Genomic DNA, 17,333 nt, shown 5'->3' with positions numbered 1-17,333 from the left:
GCACTGTGATAACTTCTATGTATCTTCATCCCATTTTAATGTTCATAATAACTATAGGTAACTAACTATAATTAATGCTCAAAACAACTGTTGGTATCATTAGTCCCCATATGCTGCAGATGAAGACACTGAGCCACGTTTGGCCCATTCGAGGTTACACACATGTCAGAATTGATTCCAACATGCACCCCTTCAACAACTACACTCATCGTGTAAAATAAGTAAGCCTGGATTAAGGGTTATTTCATGAGTCACAGATGCACAGATTCCCCCAAAGGAAAAGTCACCATGACAGACAGCCACACAGGCCCTACACTGAACTCCCCCGGTCTGGTCCAGCCAGAACAGTCTCTGCTACAGGCCCTCCTGGGGACTGCCTCAGGGGACAGCCCCACCCCTGGGGACTGCCTGAGTTCCCTGCAAATCCTCTTGGGGAAGAGCCTAGCATGAAAAAGGCTACATATAACCCCTTCCTGGACCCCAGAGACGGCTCTGCAACAATTCAGGTACCTGAACAATTCAGGTACCTGAATTGTTGAATTCAATTATTACTGGAGTCCAAATAATCCTTTTACGAGTCCCTACCAAATCTGTACCAGAACAACTGGATAATGTGACTTTGCTGGGACAGAGTCACAAGAAAACAAAAATTCACACAATTGGTTCTACACAGCAGAGTGCAAAAGTAAACACCCCTTGGACAGAAACCGCATGAGAGACAGGATGAGATTCGGGCAGAATGAAGCTGGGAAGGGACACTCCTTCTGCTTCTCAGACAAGGTGCCGGCTCAGCCTCAGCGTCCACACCTCCACGCCCAAGATGGAGGTGACAAGGGCAAACTCTGATGGAGGAAGTGACAACCTGGCTGGGAGGCAAGGAATGTGTATCAGCAGAGTAAAACCAACCCAGAGCAGCGCAGCGCTGCGGCAGGTAAGGACCAGACAAGAGAAGGGAGAAGCAAGGAAAGGGGGTGGGGTGGGGAGCAGAGAAGGCCTCCCTGGCAAGGACCAGAGTAAGACAAGGGTTTGGGAAGCAGGAACAGAAACCCAAGAGTAAACTTCTCTTGACAGATGAGTGAGTCCAGGGAAATACAAGAATCCAAATAGTGCCAGTCAGAGAGGGGCAGCAAGGTAAAGGAAGGCCCCTGAAGGCCACATCAAAACATTCCATTCAGGGGCACCTGGGTGGCTCAGTCAGTTAAGCATCCAACTTTGATTTCGGCTTAGGTCACGATCCCAACATCGTAGGATCGAGCCCCACGTTGGGCTCTGTGCTGAGCGTCGAGCCTACTTGAGATTCTCTCTCTCTCTCTCTCTCTCTCTCTCTCTCTCTCTCTCCCCCCCCCGCCCCTCTCTCCCACTTGTGCGTTCTCTCTCTCTAAAAAGAAATAAAATGAAAAAACATTTATAAAAAGAAAAACATTCCATTCAAATGCACGAAACACACAAGACTGAGCAAGCATTGCTGGTGAATGGGACAGAGCTTGCTGTGTTTCAGTCCCAAGTCATCTGTTTTCTCTTGGACATCATTCCTCCTGGTTGCCAAGGACTGAACCCTCTGTCCAGGAGTAAGGATTCCAAGAGCTCTGTCCAGAACTGTTGTCCACCTTTTCCTCCCAGTGTTAAAAACATATAATAATCTGATGCAGTCTGGTGCTTAATGCCAGAACGGAATTCTCATACAGAGGTAAATACTTAAAGTAGGTTAACACCCTGAACGAGTTTACTTGCAAGAATTAGCTTTAGATTTTAAAATAACATGCAAAGTAAATGGATTCTTCCTCATAAAACTGGAAAGAGGAGTAAATCCTCTTATAAAACCCCTTTAAGAAAAAAATTCCACCCCTGACGAAGCTCAAATGATGGGATGATTTACAGCAACTCCAATGTGAAATTAGTCACAGGTAACAAATACCCCTGAACATGAGTTATCCGAGGTGACCCTATGAACAGGAGAGCCAGGCAAGGTCTCAAACTAGCACCGGACATTTCAAGATGTGGTGTGCACACTTGTGGTTTTGTGGTCTTCAACCGTCCCACCAGCCTAGATGAGGCTGGGTGGTCAGGGACCATCTGATGGCAGCGTGCAGCTTCGCTCAGCACAATCCAACACGGGAATGTCTGTGCCTCCCAGAGATAAACTCCCGGCTGAAATGCTCTGGCTGCTCCCACCCTTACAGGGCCCTCACCAAAGGTCTTGATCAGGCATATTTTCCAAATGATGAGCAACATTCTCCAACTAGTTTCATCTGTGATTCAGAAGGGAAAGGCAAAAGGGCAAAACTTTCTAATTCATCTATATTTAATAGCAAATGGAAGCAGCTGGATGGTGTAACGTACGGCATTACAGTCACTTATGTCCTTCCGGCCTGTAACATCTGTGGATCCTATCTATACTTTTCTCAAAGCTCTCCTTCAAAGCTTCCAGCCTGTTTGTGGCCAGCTGGCTCTCCGTAGGCATGCTGTATCTGTGTCGTCCACTTGAACAAAATGATAGCGGGGTGTTAGAGGACGCTCAAGCTCCCTGGGAGGTGTCACCTCTCATAGGAGCTGAAAATCCACCGCCCATATCCAAGGGAGGGTGACGAGCTGGCCCCAGGCAGCTATGCAGGCACTGGCAAAAAGCCAGAAACAAACTGTGCTCAGAGCTGGCCATACGCAGTGACAGCTGGAATGTGGAGGGCCACACAGGGAGAGAAGGCCTCAGAGCTGGAAGAGGGGTGTGACCACTAAGCAGGAGAGTTCGGAGGAGCACAACCGCCCCTCAGAACACCACTCCATCACCCCGCTCCAGAAGTCACCGGAGGAGGCACCAGCACCCAACTCCTGCCAGAATCCTGAGCAGAAAGGCGGGAGTTCCGAGGGCCGCGTCTCGGTGTCTCGCAGACGTAGAAGGTCTGGATTTGGGTCTGAATCCTTTCGAGGTCTGGTATCTATCATCACATGGCCACATTCCTCTGCTCCTCTAGGAGAGGATTAAGTTACTGGCCACCAGTCTAATTCTGACAATTCACAAATGGAGGGAGAGCCCCCACAGAAACACTAACGGTGCACAGACCCAGCGGTTGCCCTCACGAGGGCAATGCAGTCCAAGAGCCACAAGGAGACACAATCAAGAAGACCTTGACTGCAGACACTACTGCTTGCTCTCCCGGCAATGCTGCCAGGCAGGATGATTTCAGATGGCAAGCCAAAGTCAAGAGAGCTCACCCCAGTAGCTTCTCCACTTCAGAGCCCCGACTGCTTTCCTGTCGCTGGGGCTAGTCACAAGTGTCTGTCCCTGCTCCCATCCTGCACTTCTCCCTCAGGGGCTTCTGCCTCCTGATCTTACTCATACTGGTCCACATGAAAAGATAACAAAGTGATCTTTGCAACACTGAGGTCTGTATGGTATAGTAGTCCCTCTTACCCTCAGTTTCATCTTCCAGTTTTGGTTCCCCATGGTCAACTGGAGTCCGGAAACAGAAGATCCTCCTTCTGACATACGGTCAGAAAGTCAACAGTAGCTAACACAGTATCATAATAACCCGTATCGGGTCCCCTCACTTCATTTCATCACGTGGGCATTTTATCATCTCACATCATCACAGGAAGAATGAGTATGGTACCGTAAGATATTTTGAGACAGACCACATTTACATAACTTTTATCACAGTGCCTCATGAATAAGTGTTCTTTTTTATTAGTTATTTTTGTTAATCTCTTACTGTGCCTAATTTATATATTAAACTCATCATAAGTATGTAGGTATAGGATTTGGTACTATCCAAAGTTTCTGGCATCCAGTAAGGGTCTTGGAAAACATCCCCCACAGATTAAAGAGGGCTACTATATTCTTCAAGGACTTACGTACTTGAACTCCCTACTAGACGAACTCTCAATTTCTCCACCTGGCTTTAAGGACCTCTCATTCTGGCCTTCCACCGATCTCAGTAGCCTCACCTCCCTCCACTGTCCCCAAAGCTCCCCAAAGTGATGGGTTCTCCCTCCTGTCCATTTTGTCTTGAAAACTACTCTTCCCTTGCCATGGCCCCATGTGGCCAGTGGGCGGCTAAGCGCCACACAGCAGAGAATGGCCACGGCCTGGATCATCCAAGCCCTGGCCCCAAATGGCCCCAAATCAATAGATAAAAGGACAGAGAGCTCAGTGAGAGGGAACCCTGGGGTGAAGCGCTCTGGATCCTCTGGACTGCCTCAATACCATGCTGGGGGAGGCAGACTCAAAACGCTAATATCTCGGGGCGCCTGGGTGGCGCAGTCGGTTAAGCGTCCGACTTCAGCCAGGTCACGATCTCGCGGTCCCTGAGTTCGAGCCCCGCGTCGGGCTCTGGGCTGATGGCTCGGAGCCTGGAGCCTGTTTCCGATTCTGTGTCTCCCTCTCTCTGCCCCTCCCCCGTTCATGCTCTGTCTCTCTCTCTCTGTCCCAAAAATAAATAAATGTTGAAAAAAAAAAAAATTAAAAAAAAAAAAAAAAAAAACGCTAATATCTCACCAAGATTCCCTGCTCTTCTCTGGGGCTGGCGGGAGGCTTGCGCTAATCAAAATAGGGTACTCTCCCCCACGAAACCCATAAACTTGGAAAACGCCAGTTCGCATGCAAACTAGTAGTCCCTCCAGTCTCGCCAGCTCCTCCCTCCCTGTATGTCCTAAATTCTCAAGGAAGACGGGTCACTTGCTCCGTGATGGCCCAGCACAGGCTTCGGTTTCCAGTGCCCAAGTCCCCAACATCTCCAGGGGCCATGCCTGGCTCAAGAGCCCACAGTAGTCTATGTTCAACGAAAAGAACTGAACAAACCCAGAATCTGGAACATCTCTTGGTGCTTAAGTTTTCCTGGAGTAAATTTTACCCAGCAGGATGAAAGACGACTGACTGACAGGGATTCCCTCCTCCTTCCCTGCCCCTTCACCCCCCCCCCCACACTTCCCCGGGACCACAAGGCCAGAGGCTCCGGACCCCCACCCACATCCTCCCCCTCCAGCCGCCGGGTCAGGCAGTCAGCCAACCACCGAGGCCACTCAGCGCTGGGGCGACGGCCCCGCCCACTGCCCCCAAGTCCGAGCTCACAGCCCCCGCACCCGCTGACCCGTCCCGTAGTCATGGGGATCAGAGGGCGCATTCTTCGCCATCCCCCACTCCGCACACGAAGGGCAGAGAGAGCCCGGCTGCCGATCGGACCCGGAGAGCGCGGGCGGGCGGCCCAGCTAGCGAGGGACTGGGGTCTTGGGGTGGCCGTCCAGGGGCAGCCAGCCCAGCCTGGGGCGCCGCGGGGCTCCCGCGGCGGGGAGAAAAGAGCCCCTCCCCCTTCCAGCTCTGGGGCCCCGCCCGGCCACTAGGCCCCGAGGCGCAGCCGTCCCGGAGGAAGGGAGGCGCGGAAGGAGACAGGAGGGAGGACACTTACTTAAAAGGCTACATAGTTTCACTCCCTGCCCTTCCAGGAGCGGCGGCGACACCTCCCGGGCCCTCGACTCAGACCTCGGTGCCCACCACCCCAGCGCAGCAGTTCAGCTCCACCGCCCACCCCTTTACTCCGCCGTTGGGCGGAGCCGCACCTGGTCAGGCCAATGAGGGACAGCCCTTACCCAGAGTGACGTGTGCACAGAGCAATCACTGAGCCCGCCCAGCCGGGGTGGGGCTCAGGCGGCGCACAGCGCTTCCTACTCAGGCGGGACCAGCCTGGAGCCGCGGACTGCGCGTGCCCGGAACGGGAGGGGGCGGGGCCGAAAGCTGATCTGACACTAGAGGTGGGGTCCAAGCTTGGTCCCTAGAAAGCCGGCGGGATCTGGATAGGGAGCATCAGGGAGTCGTCCCGCCCTGTGGATCGCCCTTTACTGCTAGCTTCGGAGGACGAAGTCCTCTGTCCTACAAGGGACACCACTATGTCAATGAAGGGGTCTAGGAGTTGGGGTCCCTGGGTTCTGGTTCCCCCACTTGCACGGACGTCGCGTGATCTAGGCTCCCTTTTACCTGTGCCTCGGTTTCCCCATCTTTACGATACTGGAGGGTTGGAACTGCCGAGGGCTAGTCTCCAAATCTGTAATGGGGTGCAGAGGAGGGGGAGATGGGGGACCTACACGTGACCTCCCCGCGCGGGGCCCCGCCTATCCCAGATCCAAGAGTTGCAAGCGCTCCGCGAGGACGGGCGGGGGTGGGCGGATCCTAAGAAACCCGACCCCGCAGCCCTTGGCTGTGGCTAAGGCGCCGCGCGCGGCTCGGCGGCCGCTAGCGCTGGCGACGGCACGGGAGAAGGATGGGGACCGCAACCCGGGCTTCGCAGAGGACCATCGTGGAGGCGAGGGCGGTGCAGAGACTCGGCGTGTGACTTGGAGTGCATCAGGAAATGATGGACGAGGGGATGAGAGATAGCTAACGGGGCTCTGTCTCTGCGTCGGTCCGCGGAGGCGCACGTCGTGGGGCTGGAGAGGTTCTGTCTACAGCGGCAGCGCCGAGCTTGTCTCGGGCCATGAGAAGCGCGCGGACCGCCCGGCCCCAGGCTGCCTTCGTGGCCGGCCGCGTCCTGCCGCGCTGAGAGCTTGGGGGCGAAGAGGGGTGTGGGCGGCCGGGCTGCGCCCGAGCGCACCGCCATGGCAAGGGAGGAGTGCAAGGCGCTGCTGGACGCTCTCAACAAGACGACCGCATGCTACCACCACCTGGTGCTGACCGTCGGTGGCTCGGCAGACTCGCAGAACCTGCGTGAGGAGTTGCAGAAGACGCGCCAGAAGGCGCAGGAGCTGGCGGTGGCCATCCGCGCCCAGCTGACGGCCGCGCTACGCGACCGGGGCCTGGGCGCCGAGGAGCGCGCGGAGTTCGAGCGCCTCTGGGTGGCTTTCTCTGGCTGCCTGGACCTGCTGGAAGCCGACATGCGGCGTGCGCTGGCCCTGGGCACCGCGTTCCCGCTGCACGCGCCGCGGCGGCCGCTGGTACGCACCGGCGTAGCGGGCGGCTCCGCGGGCGTAGCGGCGCGCGCCCTGAGCGCCCGCAGCCTGCGGCACGAGGCGGAGCGCGACTTCGACGTGGACGACCTGCGCGAGCTGGAGCGGGAGATCCTTCAGGTGAGCGAGATGGTCAACGACATGGAGATGAAGGTCAACGTGCCCCGCTGGACCGTGCAGGCCCGCCAAACGGCGGGCGCCGAGCTCCTGTCCAGTGTCGGCGCCTCTTCGGTGGGCGTCGTGTCTGTACAGGAGCGCACCCGGCCTTGCGACGTGAGCAAGGCCCTGGCCGCCACCGTTTTCAGCGCCGTGCTGCTGGCGGCCGTGGCCCTGGCCATCTGCGTGGCGAAGCTGAGCTGACCGACAGAAGACTCTACTCGCCGCCGCCGCCGCCGCCGCTCCCTCCCCGAAGACATCCTTCAGGAACGACTGCCACTGCCTGCACTGTGGATGGGAGTGGGATCTGGCATGTTTAAGGGAAGGGGTTCTAAAGCCCTGTGTGTGTGTGTGTGTGTGTGTGTGTGTGTGTGTGTGTGTGTGTGTGAACACATCTGCCTGGGCAGAACATGGTTGCCTGGTGCTGGCCTGTGAGGAGTTAATTTTGCGCGGGCGGCCAGGGCATTACCGCTAATGTATGCAGCAGCTTTATCCCCTATTAATAGAAAACCGTCCACAGTGACCCTAGATTCCAAGTTAATGGGTTACCGCTTGTGCAGCTGGGGCGCGTTTACAACGGAGTCTGAGTCGGATTACCCCACCTCTACCAGCGATTCCCACTGTCTGCGCGCAGGGGGGCAGTTTGAAAGGGGGGGTGAGGTGAAATGAGTGGGGGTGGGGTTGTTTTGCTCTGTATGGGTGGTGACTTTGTTTCCTGGACAAAACTGTAAGAAGATGTAAGCAGGTTTTATTACCTTAATCCTTTGGGGCCTAAGCTTAGGAGAGTGTGCAGAGACATTCATGCAAAGTGCTATCTCTATGGTGCACGATTGAGCTTCTTGGCAGAGTTTATCCATTAGTTACCAAAAGCAGCGGGAAGAGGTTTGGGATGCTGACCTCCCCCCAAGTTATGACCCTACTTAGGAAACCAGAGAAGGCATGTGGAGCCTGCCCTCACATGCTTGGATCCATTGCACACACTTGCCTATTAAAAAGGGCTCTCCCCAGCCAGCCTGGAAGGGGCACGAGCTTTGGTAAGGGACACATGCTGTTTAAAGAGGCACTTTCTCCTTTGCTGGGGTTTATTTTTTGTTCCAAAACTAGACCAGTGTTTGATCCTCCTTTGGGGGAGGGCTGCAGAATCCTCTTTGGAGCCCTTAATCCTATCTATCCCTTGGAATTTGCCTGCTAGCCAGTAGGAGAGCTGGCTCTGGAGGAAGCTGCACAGTTCCCTGACCCTCACACTGACCCTGAGAGGGGAAACCTCACTGTCTCATGTCAGTTTGAGCCAGTTAGCCCTGAGACTGGGTTAGAATGCAAAAGCTTCGGCTCAGAATTTCAGCAGCTTTTTAAAAACAATAACCATTTGAGGGGCGCCTGGGTGGCGCAGTCGGTTAAGCGTCCGACTTCAGCCAGGTCACGATCTCGGGGTCCGTGAGTTCGAGCCCCGCGTCAGGCTCTGGGCTGATGGCTCAGAGCCTGGAGCCTGTTTCCCATTCTGTGTCTCCCTCTCTCTGCCCCTCCCCCGTTCATGCTCTGTCTCTCTCTGTCCCAAAAATAAATAAACGTTCAAAAAAAATTTTTAAAAAAAATAACCATTTGAAAGAAAAACCATATAACATTTGTTCTGTCTTATCAAAGCTGGGTTTTTTGGTAAAGGACATTTGGCCACGAATCCATACGTGCCAATGAGTCAAACATCGTGGTCTTTACTTACATGCTTAAGTTAGTAAATCTACATCTATTATTAAAATAGACCTTCTCGAAGGCAGGTTATAGCATAAACTACCGGAACCACGGTGTGGGTAACAGAAGCTGAGTGGCCCCTGCTTCTTTCGCTCAATAAAGAATGTGGAAAACCCTGGGACCCAGGCTGGAATTTACCTGAGCAGTGCCACCACCTCTGCCTGTGGTGCAGAGAGAACATCGTTGGGGAAATAAGGCTGAGAAAATGCACGCATTTAACTCTCCAAGGGTAATTTGGAATAAAACCCAAGACTTTGGTTTGGCTGAAAACTGACAAGGATTTTTTTTTTCTTTTGTACCCTAAAGGTGGGAAAGGGGACCAGAGAAGGGAATTGACAGTCTCACAAGGACAGCTTGGAGGGCCAAGGAGTAGGGGCAGATACAAGTATTACAGCCTTGGCGGTCCTAAGGGCCACCCTCCCAGCCCAACTTCCTCCCACCCTTCCTGAGCACACAGATTCCAGTACCTCACAGTGAAAGTATGGGATCTGTTTGTGTGCGTGTCTGTGATAATGGTTTTAAAACACCCACAAGGTCTTAAGCCGATTAAAAGTTTTATGACCTTAACTAATAAAAGGAACACCTTCTGCCTCATCTGAATAGGGGCCAGCTCAAATTCTTTTGCATCTGAAGGTTCAGGGTACCTTCAGAGACAACACAAAAAGTTTCCTAAGTACCCTCCCGCTCCTCCCATACACAACGGCAGCATGGAATCTCTATTACCTTCCCCAAACTCTCAGTTCTCCCAGACAAGAGGAGGCTGGGGCATTCTGTGACCCAATGTTGGAAAATATCCTTTAAAACCACGCCCTAAGTATATTCTTCTGTTTCTAGTACAGTAACTCTTCTGTTCTTACCAAACTGTTTTGCTTCATGACAACAAAAAAATTGTTCAGCAGAACCTATTGGAGAACAAAATCCATCAGACGTTGTGTAATCCATAGAAAGCAACTAGGACACATTTCTTTGTTCTTGCCATGGTCTGTGGGCCTTTCACTTGGCAGATCCTTGGGTATTTATATGTGCAATCAGATGTGTACCTAATTCTGAGAGTCCTCTGCTCACTGAAATCAGTGATTAAATGTTGCATCTGCACACACAAAAAAGCTGAATGGACCTGTTAGCCTAAACAATTCTGAGTTTGGAAGTTTTAAGCATTAGGAATATTTGGTATTATTTGGAGTTAAAACATTGCCTACTAGAACTTTTGCTATGTGAGGCCAGCAAAATCACTTTCTGTTTGAGCTATAGGGGGCTCTCACTATAGCTCTCTGCTCTCGTTTCTATGTATATAATTCTATGTATATAATTTAGATGTATGATATCAAAGTCATTAATTTTCTAAAAACATTTGGTATTTCATACCATGATACAAGCGTAGGGGAAAAAGAAACCCAAATTCAAAATGTTTAATATAGGGTATGCATGATGAGGTCAGTACTAGAAACTATGGCAAAAAACAGCTAGTTTCCCAAATTACGGGTACAAGTTAAAGGATAGATCTTTATTTCCAGAGTTAAATGTTTATGATAAATACCTGTAAAGAGAAAATATCACTGACTTCTCTTTTGGGAAAACAGTACAGTTTTATCTGACTGAGAAGACAATTGGAATGTCATGGCACTTACGGAAACTTTGAACTATTGTTAGTAGTTTAAAAAAACAGGAATGTTTGTAGGAAAGAAAAAACATGCCTGGAAAATTCTTTCTTATGTAGTCTAAGAACTTAGGCTTTTAAATGCTGCAAGGGAAATATTTTTGGCAAGTAAAATTCAGAGTATAACCTGCACGATTTACAGTAGGTTTACCTACAAGGTTTACAGTAAGCTACGTAAGACATGTATGATGTCAAATGACAAGTAGTTTTGGTTAGAGAGTTTGGGTTTGCGTGAGGATACTGGTAATGCTGCATTTTCCTTTGCAACCTGCACATGGCTACATTTTTAGCTGTGCCGTTAGCTTTTCAGATGCACCTGTCCTTTCTGTAATGAATGCTTGTTCAAGGTGCGAGCCCCAAAGTGTGAGCCCCTATGTCAGCCTAAGTAAAGAACTGAAGGACTGGCCTCTGTCTTCCTTTGGGGACTGCCTCCTCCCTTAAGGCCAGACCAGCTGTGATGGGCAGGGGCTCTGCCTCTCTCTCCAAGTACCTCAGATAAGTCGCTGACCTCCCTGTGCCTCAGTTCCCTCAATGGAGAAATTGGGGGAGTCCTGACCGATTGTCGCAAAGGTCTCTCCCAGAGTTTAAAACATTTAACAGAATGAAGTTCAACAAGAAAGCGTTACTTTGTTTGGGGATTCGGGGTTGTTGTTGGTTTCTGTACACATTGAAACAAAGTATCACAGTGTGGTGGTTATTTTCTAAAATTAGTCTGTTGGTAAAATTCCCTAGACATTTTAAAAATCAGAATGAACTGAGCTTACTGTTGTTTTCCTACATATCAGGATTTGTGGATGGACTTAAAAGTAAATTCGTGTAAATGCTACTTATGTATACTATTTAAATTAGATTCGGAATATTCCGACTATAAGCCTGAGTCCAAGAAAGCCTAGTTATTTATATATTAAACACTTTGTTTTACCCAGCAGTCAGGCCACCTAACCTGATTCTGCGACGTGACAGATGTGAAACCCTGTCACTTATCAGGGAGGCTGGGAAAATCCTGTTCTGTAAGTAACCTGGTGCCCTCAGCACTGTAACTGCATTGGCCACCTGATGTGAAATGTGAGCACAGCACGGGTTGCTTTGTACGAGGCATCAGATCCACATGGAATTAAAGGCTTCATGTCAACTGTTTGAATGATGATCTAATGAAAATTGTTAATTAAGTAAAATAGGTAATGTGAAGCATTTATAACTTAGTCATTAAAGGAACCTTCAAGGGGTGCTTGGGTGGCTCAGTCAGTTAAGCGTCTGACTTCGGCTCAGGTCACGATCTCACGGTTCGTGAGTTCAAGCCCCACATCGGGCTCAGTGCTGACAGCTCAGAGCCTGGAGCCTGCTTCCGATCCTGTGTCTCCCTCTCTCTCTGCCCCTGCCCTGCTCACACTGTCTCCACCTCTCAAAAGGTGAATAAACATTAAGAAGAGTATTTAAAAAAATAGGCACCCTCAAATGATTCAGCTATCAACTTTTATGATTTTAAAAAAATATATATATATTCTTAATCTTTTTTATACACATTTGAAGTGAATGTCCTGATCAACATTCTTACCCTTCACAGATTTCATTACATATAAAGAGATGTGCAGAAATACTCCAGAATTATAAATTTCCAACTGCTTCTGTACAGTATGATTATACTCATCCTATAATGCAGAAGGGAATCCGGGAAGAGTAAGTTCTCTGCATGACTGATCTTTGGCTGCGGCCAACACAGATAAAGTCATTCAAATACTAGTTCCTTGGCTCTTAAGAACTGACCAAAGGTGCAGGAAGTGGCCACATGCTGCTGCCCTCTGTCTGTGAGGACAAGATGGCTCTCTCCCCTTCTTTTACTTATTTTCATCTCATTCCACAGACGATTCTGGGTGTTTTCACGGCACTCCTCTGAGTTCTTGGCCATCCTTGTTGGTTGGCGTTTAGGTTTATAACCTAGGCTTATGTGACAAAGGTAAAGAAGCCAAATGAAAGCCCCCGTTGGTCGAAATGATTTTGAAGAGTCCATTTGCTGTTGCCAGAAAGCAAAGTGAGTGTCCCCTGTCCGTATGGATGTGTTAGGCATATGTGTGAGGCATATAGAGAAAATCTGCAAGGAAATAAAAATGAAACTATTCGTGAAGGTGTTGGGATTATGAATGGTGTTTTTTTCAATAATTTAATGTTACATTGTTTTTACAATAAAATTTTGAATGCTCTTATCTTCTGGAACATATTGTTGTTATTAAAATATAAATCTTAACAGTTAGGGTCTCAAACTACAATGAGAAACAATTTCAGAACCTTCCCCCCTAAAAACAAAGCAAATCTCTTTTGGAATTCTACCCCAGGGAATCAGAAGCATGTTTTGAAATCCTGTGTCAAGACACTATAGCGTTGAGGTTAAGAGTACCAACAATGGGGGCCGCCTGGGTGGCTCAGTTCGTTGAGCGTCCAACTTTGGCTCAGGTGATGATCTCACGGTTCGTGAGTTCGAGTCTCGCGTTGGGCTCTGTGCGGACAGCTCAGAGCGTGGAGCCTGCTTCCGATTCTGTGTCTCCCCCTCTCTCTGCCTCTCCCCCACTCATGCCCTGTCTCTCTCTGTCTCTCAAAAATAAATAAATGTTAAAAAAAAAAAGAGTACCAACAATGGAAAAAAGTACACCTGAGTCTAGATCAGATCTCATTGAAGTTCTTAAATCTCTCTGACCTCAATTTACTTAATCTTTGCAATGGGAGTAATAATAAGGCATATATACTTCATAAGGATATCAAGATAAGACTTTTTCCGGGCACAAGACTCAATAAATGTTGGCTACCACTGCTGTTATTATTTATCAAACTACTTTAGAAGTCCTGAAATTGGATAATTGGGGGAAAGAAACTATATGAAAACAAACTATATGAAAACATTTAACTTTCTGTAACTCAGGTAAAATCTAAAAACCCATCTGAAGGTCAAATTTAGATATACTTGTCAAAATGAGAAAAAGTATGTAACAAAAAGGTCAAGTACAGATGGTTTCTCTGGAAGTTGGAATCTATGAATTTTTAAAGCCAAACTTTTTGAGGTACAAGTTAAATATGGTCACATTCACCCTTCACAGATGAGTTTTGGGTTTTGACAAAGCTGTGCAATCATGTAACCACCACCGCAAGCAGCAAGATGGCAGCCTTCATGGCCCCCCCCCCCCGCCCCCCGTGCCTTACTAGTCAGTCCTTTCCTTCAGCCCCAGGGTCTGGCAACCACTGATCTCACTTCTGTCCCTTCAGTTTTGCCTTTTCCAGAATGTCACATAAATGGAATCCATTCATTTTTTTAACGTTTGTTCATATTTTGAGAGACAGAGTGTGAGTGGGGGAGGGGCAGAGAGAGAGAGAGAGAGAGATGGAATCCGAAGCAGGCTCCAGGCTCTGAACTGACAGCATAGAGCCCGACGCAGGGCTCAAACTCACAGACCATGAGATCATGACCTGAGATGAAGTCAGACGCGTAACCAACTGAGCCACCCAGGTGCCCCGGAATCCATTCATGTTTGAGAAAACAATGCTGTGAACCTTTTTAAAATCCTTCTCAAAAAAAAAAAAAAAAGTTTGAGAAATAATTTTTATCTGGCGACTCGTGGTGCACAGGATGTTATTGGTCAATCACAGGTGGGTTTTGTTTAACCCTGGTGACGTGCCTTGACTTCTAGGAAGGCTGAATGTGCTTTCCTGCTACCGTTGACCATCCAAGTTGAAATTATCTCTCCGTGGCTAGCCCCAAAGTTCTCTTCCTTGCTTCCCTTTTTAACGGAAAAACCTGATAAATAGTGGATGACTCAAGCGAACTGGGGCTTGCTGAACTTGATAGTGAACTAAAAGACTACACGGAGCTATAGGTAAGAGGCAGGACATGTTTGGAAAGTTTTTATTTTCAAGGTTTCACATGTTCTAATAAATCCAATGAGGGATTTTTTCATTGTAAGTAAAGTTGGGGAGGACCGGAAGAACATCAGAATGAAGAGTCAACTGTCCTGAACTGTGAAGTAAGCAACTGACTCATAAACAAAGTGATTCGCTCTCTCGTGACCAAGTGGCCCATTGTAACTGCTGGTGCTACTAGGGAATGACCGTGTGCACTTACTGTTAGGCCTGGAGCAGCTGGCATTATGCCCCTGGCAGGACAGGGCTGGGCAGGACACTCTGAGAACATGCCGATAGGTTTGGAGACGGTTTCCAACACTTGCTGGATGTGTGACCTTAAATTACTCCAAACTGTTTTTTCTTGCCCATTTTTCTATATAATTAGAGGTTTTTTCTTCTCCATTTTTTCCTAACTCTTAATCCTTTGTGACAGGCATTACAGGTAATTTTTCCATTTTATTATGTCTTAGACTTTCTTTTTTTAATGACATTTTAAATTTTTTTAATGTTTATTTATTTTTGAGAGACAGAGAGAGAGAGATGGGGGGGGGAGAGGAATAGAGTGTGAGCAGGGGAGGGGCAGAGAGAGAGGGAGACACAGAATCCGAAGCAGGCACCAGGCTCTGAGCTGTCAGCACAGAGCCCGACGCGGGACTCGAACTTACTAACTGTGAGATCATGACCTGAGCCAAACTCAGACGCTTAACCAACTGTGCTACCCAGGCACCTCATCTTAGACTTTCTTACAGTGTTTTTGGTCATAATAAAGTTATAAATATGGAGAGAAGCATATGTCAAGTTACCAATCTTTTCCCTTACTGCTTCTAGATTTTGACCCAAAGATTATAGAGGAATTTATCTGTTTTCTTCCAACGCTTAGATGGTTTCATTTTTTTGTCCACTGTTACTACAGCCTCCAAGATGACCCACAATGATCTCCAACCTCCTGGTATTTTTGTGTAGTCCCCTCCCACATTGAATAGAGCAGACCAGTGTAAAAATAGGATACCTTGGAAATGGAGTGTGACTTCTGAGGCTAAATCATAAAAGGCATTCATGGCTTCCTCCTTCTTCTCTCTTGGGTCACTCTCTCTGGGGAAAGTTAACTGCCCAGTTTCAAAGACATTCAAGTGGCTCAATGGAGAAACCAGTGTGGTGAGGAACTGAAGCTTCCTGCCAATAGCGACATGAGTGGGCCATTGTGGAAATGGATCGCTCAGGCCCAGTCAAGCCCCGGCTGATAGGCTGACCACAATCTCATGGGAGATACTGAGTCAGAACCACCCAGCTAAAATGTTCTCAAACTCCTGATCCACAGAAACTGTGAGGTAATGTTTATCATTTTAAGCCACAAGGTTTCAGAGGAGTTTGTTGATAGCAGTAGATTAATAGATCTGTAATTTTTCCTCTGAGCAGAGAACATTAGAACAGTGCAGATAATAGGTTATAGGATGTGATCTGTGGATACACACATAAACTGGTATTGCATTGTCACAGAGCCTCCTGAATAAGACCAAAATGGCAGCATGCAGTTCTGGAGACTGTTCTGCATTGGTTAAGATCCAACCCAAGGATGCCACTTTGCTATGTACTGTAGAACTTGATCATCTCACTTAGGAGTAAGCAGACTTTGGGAAAACAAGCTGATCTCAAAATAAACATTTTTTAAAAGTTTACTTATTTATTTTGAGAGAGAAAGAGAAAGAGCTCAAGCAAGCGTGAGCAAGCTGGGGAGGGGCAGAGAGAGAGAGAGAGACAGAGAGAGAGAGAAGAGAGAGAATCCCAAGCAGGCTCTGCACTGTCAGCGCAGAGCCTGATGTGGGGCTCGATCCCACAAACCGTGAGACCATGACCTGAGCCAAAATCGAGAGTCAGATGCTCAACCGATTGAGTCACCTAGGTGCCCCCCAAATTAACATTTTTATCTACAAAACGATGGTGTTATTTTACCGCGAAGAGAATAGCATGTCCTTTCTTAAGAGACTTAACCCCACCATGAATAGTTTCTCTTCTGTGAAATGGCAATGGCTATTTCCACCTTAGAAGGTTTTGTGAGGATTACGCAGCGAATACTTACAAAATTCCCAGAGCCTCACATACAGTAGGTGCTTAATAATATCACTATTAATTACTGCCTCTGGGGTTGAATAACTATTACTTCAATCTCCCAAGCTAGACCTTAAGTCCTTCCTGTCCCCTGCTCTGCATTCAACCAATTACCATATTACATCAAGTCTACCCCCTCAACACTCTGTAAATCATTCCCTTCTCCCTCCTTACCCTCTCTCCACAGCCACTCTCCTAGTTTAGGCCTTCATAATTTCTTGCCTAGCACACCCCATGGGTCTCCAGTCCAGCTCCATCCAATTGAGTCACCATGCTGGTGTCACAAACTTGAAGATATGAACTTGATCATGTCCCCACCTTTCAGAGCTTCCTATGGCTCACAGCACTAGAACCACCTGCAGCGTCAAGGACTGTTAAAATACAGGCTCCCAGGTACCACTCCAGACTCTACAACAGGTTCTGAAATGATTGTCCCAGTGCAGAGAGCCACATGCATTTGCGAAGCAGTTCAGGAAAGGGTTCCCCAATTGTGGATTCTGCAGACTCAAGGTAGATGAAAGTTGGTTGGCCCTCCAAGTAGGACATGTGTCCTTCTTTGGCTTCCACCTGTACTTTTCTCCGTGTGTGGTCCCATTTTTTGTTGTTGTTGTTGTTTCTAGGATGCAGTCAGTACACAGGGAGTCGTACCTTTAGAAAACGATGCTAAGAAAAACCATCCTAGGAGTGTCTGGCTGGCTCCATCAGTAGAGCATGCTACTCTTGATCTCAGGGTCGTGAGTTCAAGCCCCATGTTGGGCGTGGAGCATACTTCCAATAAAAAACAAAAACACACACAAAAAAACAAAAAAACCTATATTTTTTAATTAAAAAAAACCCCTAAAAACCGACAGTG

The 17,333-nt window shown here is 48.5% G+C and overlaps 2 protein-coding genes across 4 annotated transcripts in view; one reads left to right on the top strand and one right to left on the bottom strand.

Annotated features, from left to right (window-relative positions):
* ANKRD27 (ankyrin repeat domain 27) overlaps positions 1-5,507 on the bottom strand; it is a 51,753-nt gene extending 46,246 nt beyond the window's left edge. For all 3 annotated transcript variants that reach the window (XM_047078316.1, XM_047078318.1, XM_047078319.1), the window contains exon 1: positions 5,400-5,507. The gene's annotated coding sequence lies outside the window, so the exon portion shown is untranslated. The remainder of the gene's footprint in view (positions 1-5,399) is intronic.
* A 1,075-nt stretch (positions 5,508-6,582) lies between these two features.
* On the top strand, positions 6,583-7,358 carry RGS9BP (regulator of G protein signaling 9 binding protein). Its single transcript, XM_047078836.1, has one exon. It carries the CDS (start codon positions 6,583-6,585, stop codon positions 7,288-7,290), a length of 708 nt encoding a protein of 235 aa, XP_046934792.1. The 3' UTR covers positions 7,291-7,358.
* The last annotated feature ends 9,975 nt before the right edge of the window (positions 7,359-17,333 follow it).

The sequence above is a fragment of the Lynx rufus genome, unplaced genomic scaffold (genome assembly GCF_022079265.1).
Source record: "Lynx rufus isolate CCGP_SWC_20201006 ecotype Redwood Valley unplaced genomic scaffold, mLynRuf1.p SCAF_16, whole genome shotgun sequence".
Taxonomy (NCBI): domain Eukaryota; kingdom Metazoa; phylum Chordata; class Mammalia; order Carnivora; family Felidae; genus Lynx; species Lynx rufus.
The sequence above is the reverse complement of the archived record's forward strand: the minus strand, read 5'-3'. Positions and strand labels throughout refer to the sequence as shown.

Coding starts and splice junctions, on each gene's coding strand:
- RGS9BP (XM_047078836.1), top strand. CDS start 6,583: ATGGCAAGGGAGGAGTGCAAGGCGCTGCTGGACGCTCTCAACAAGACG.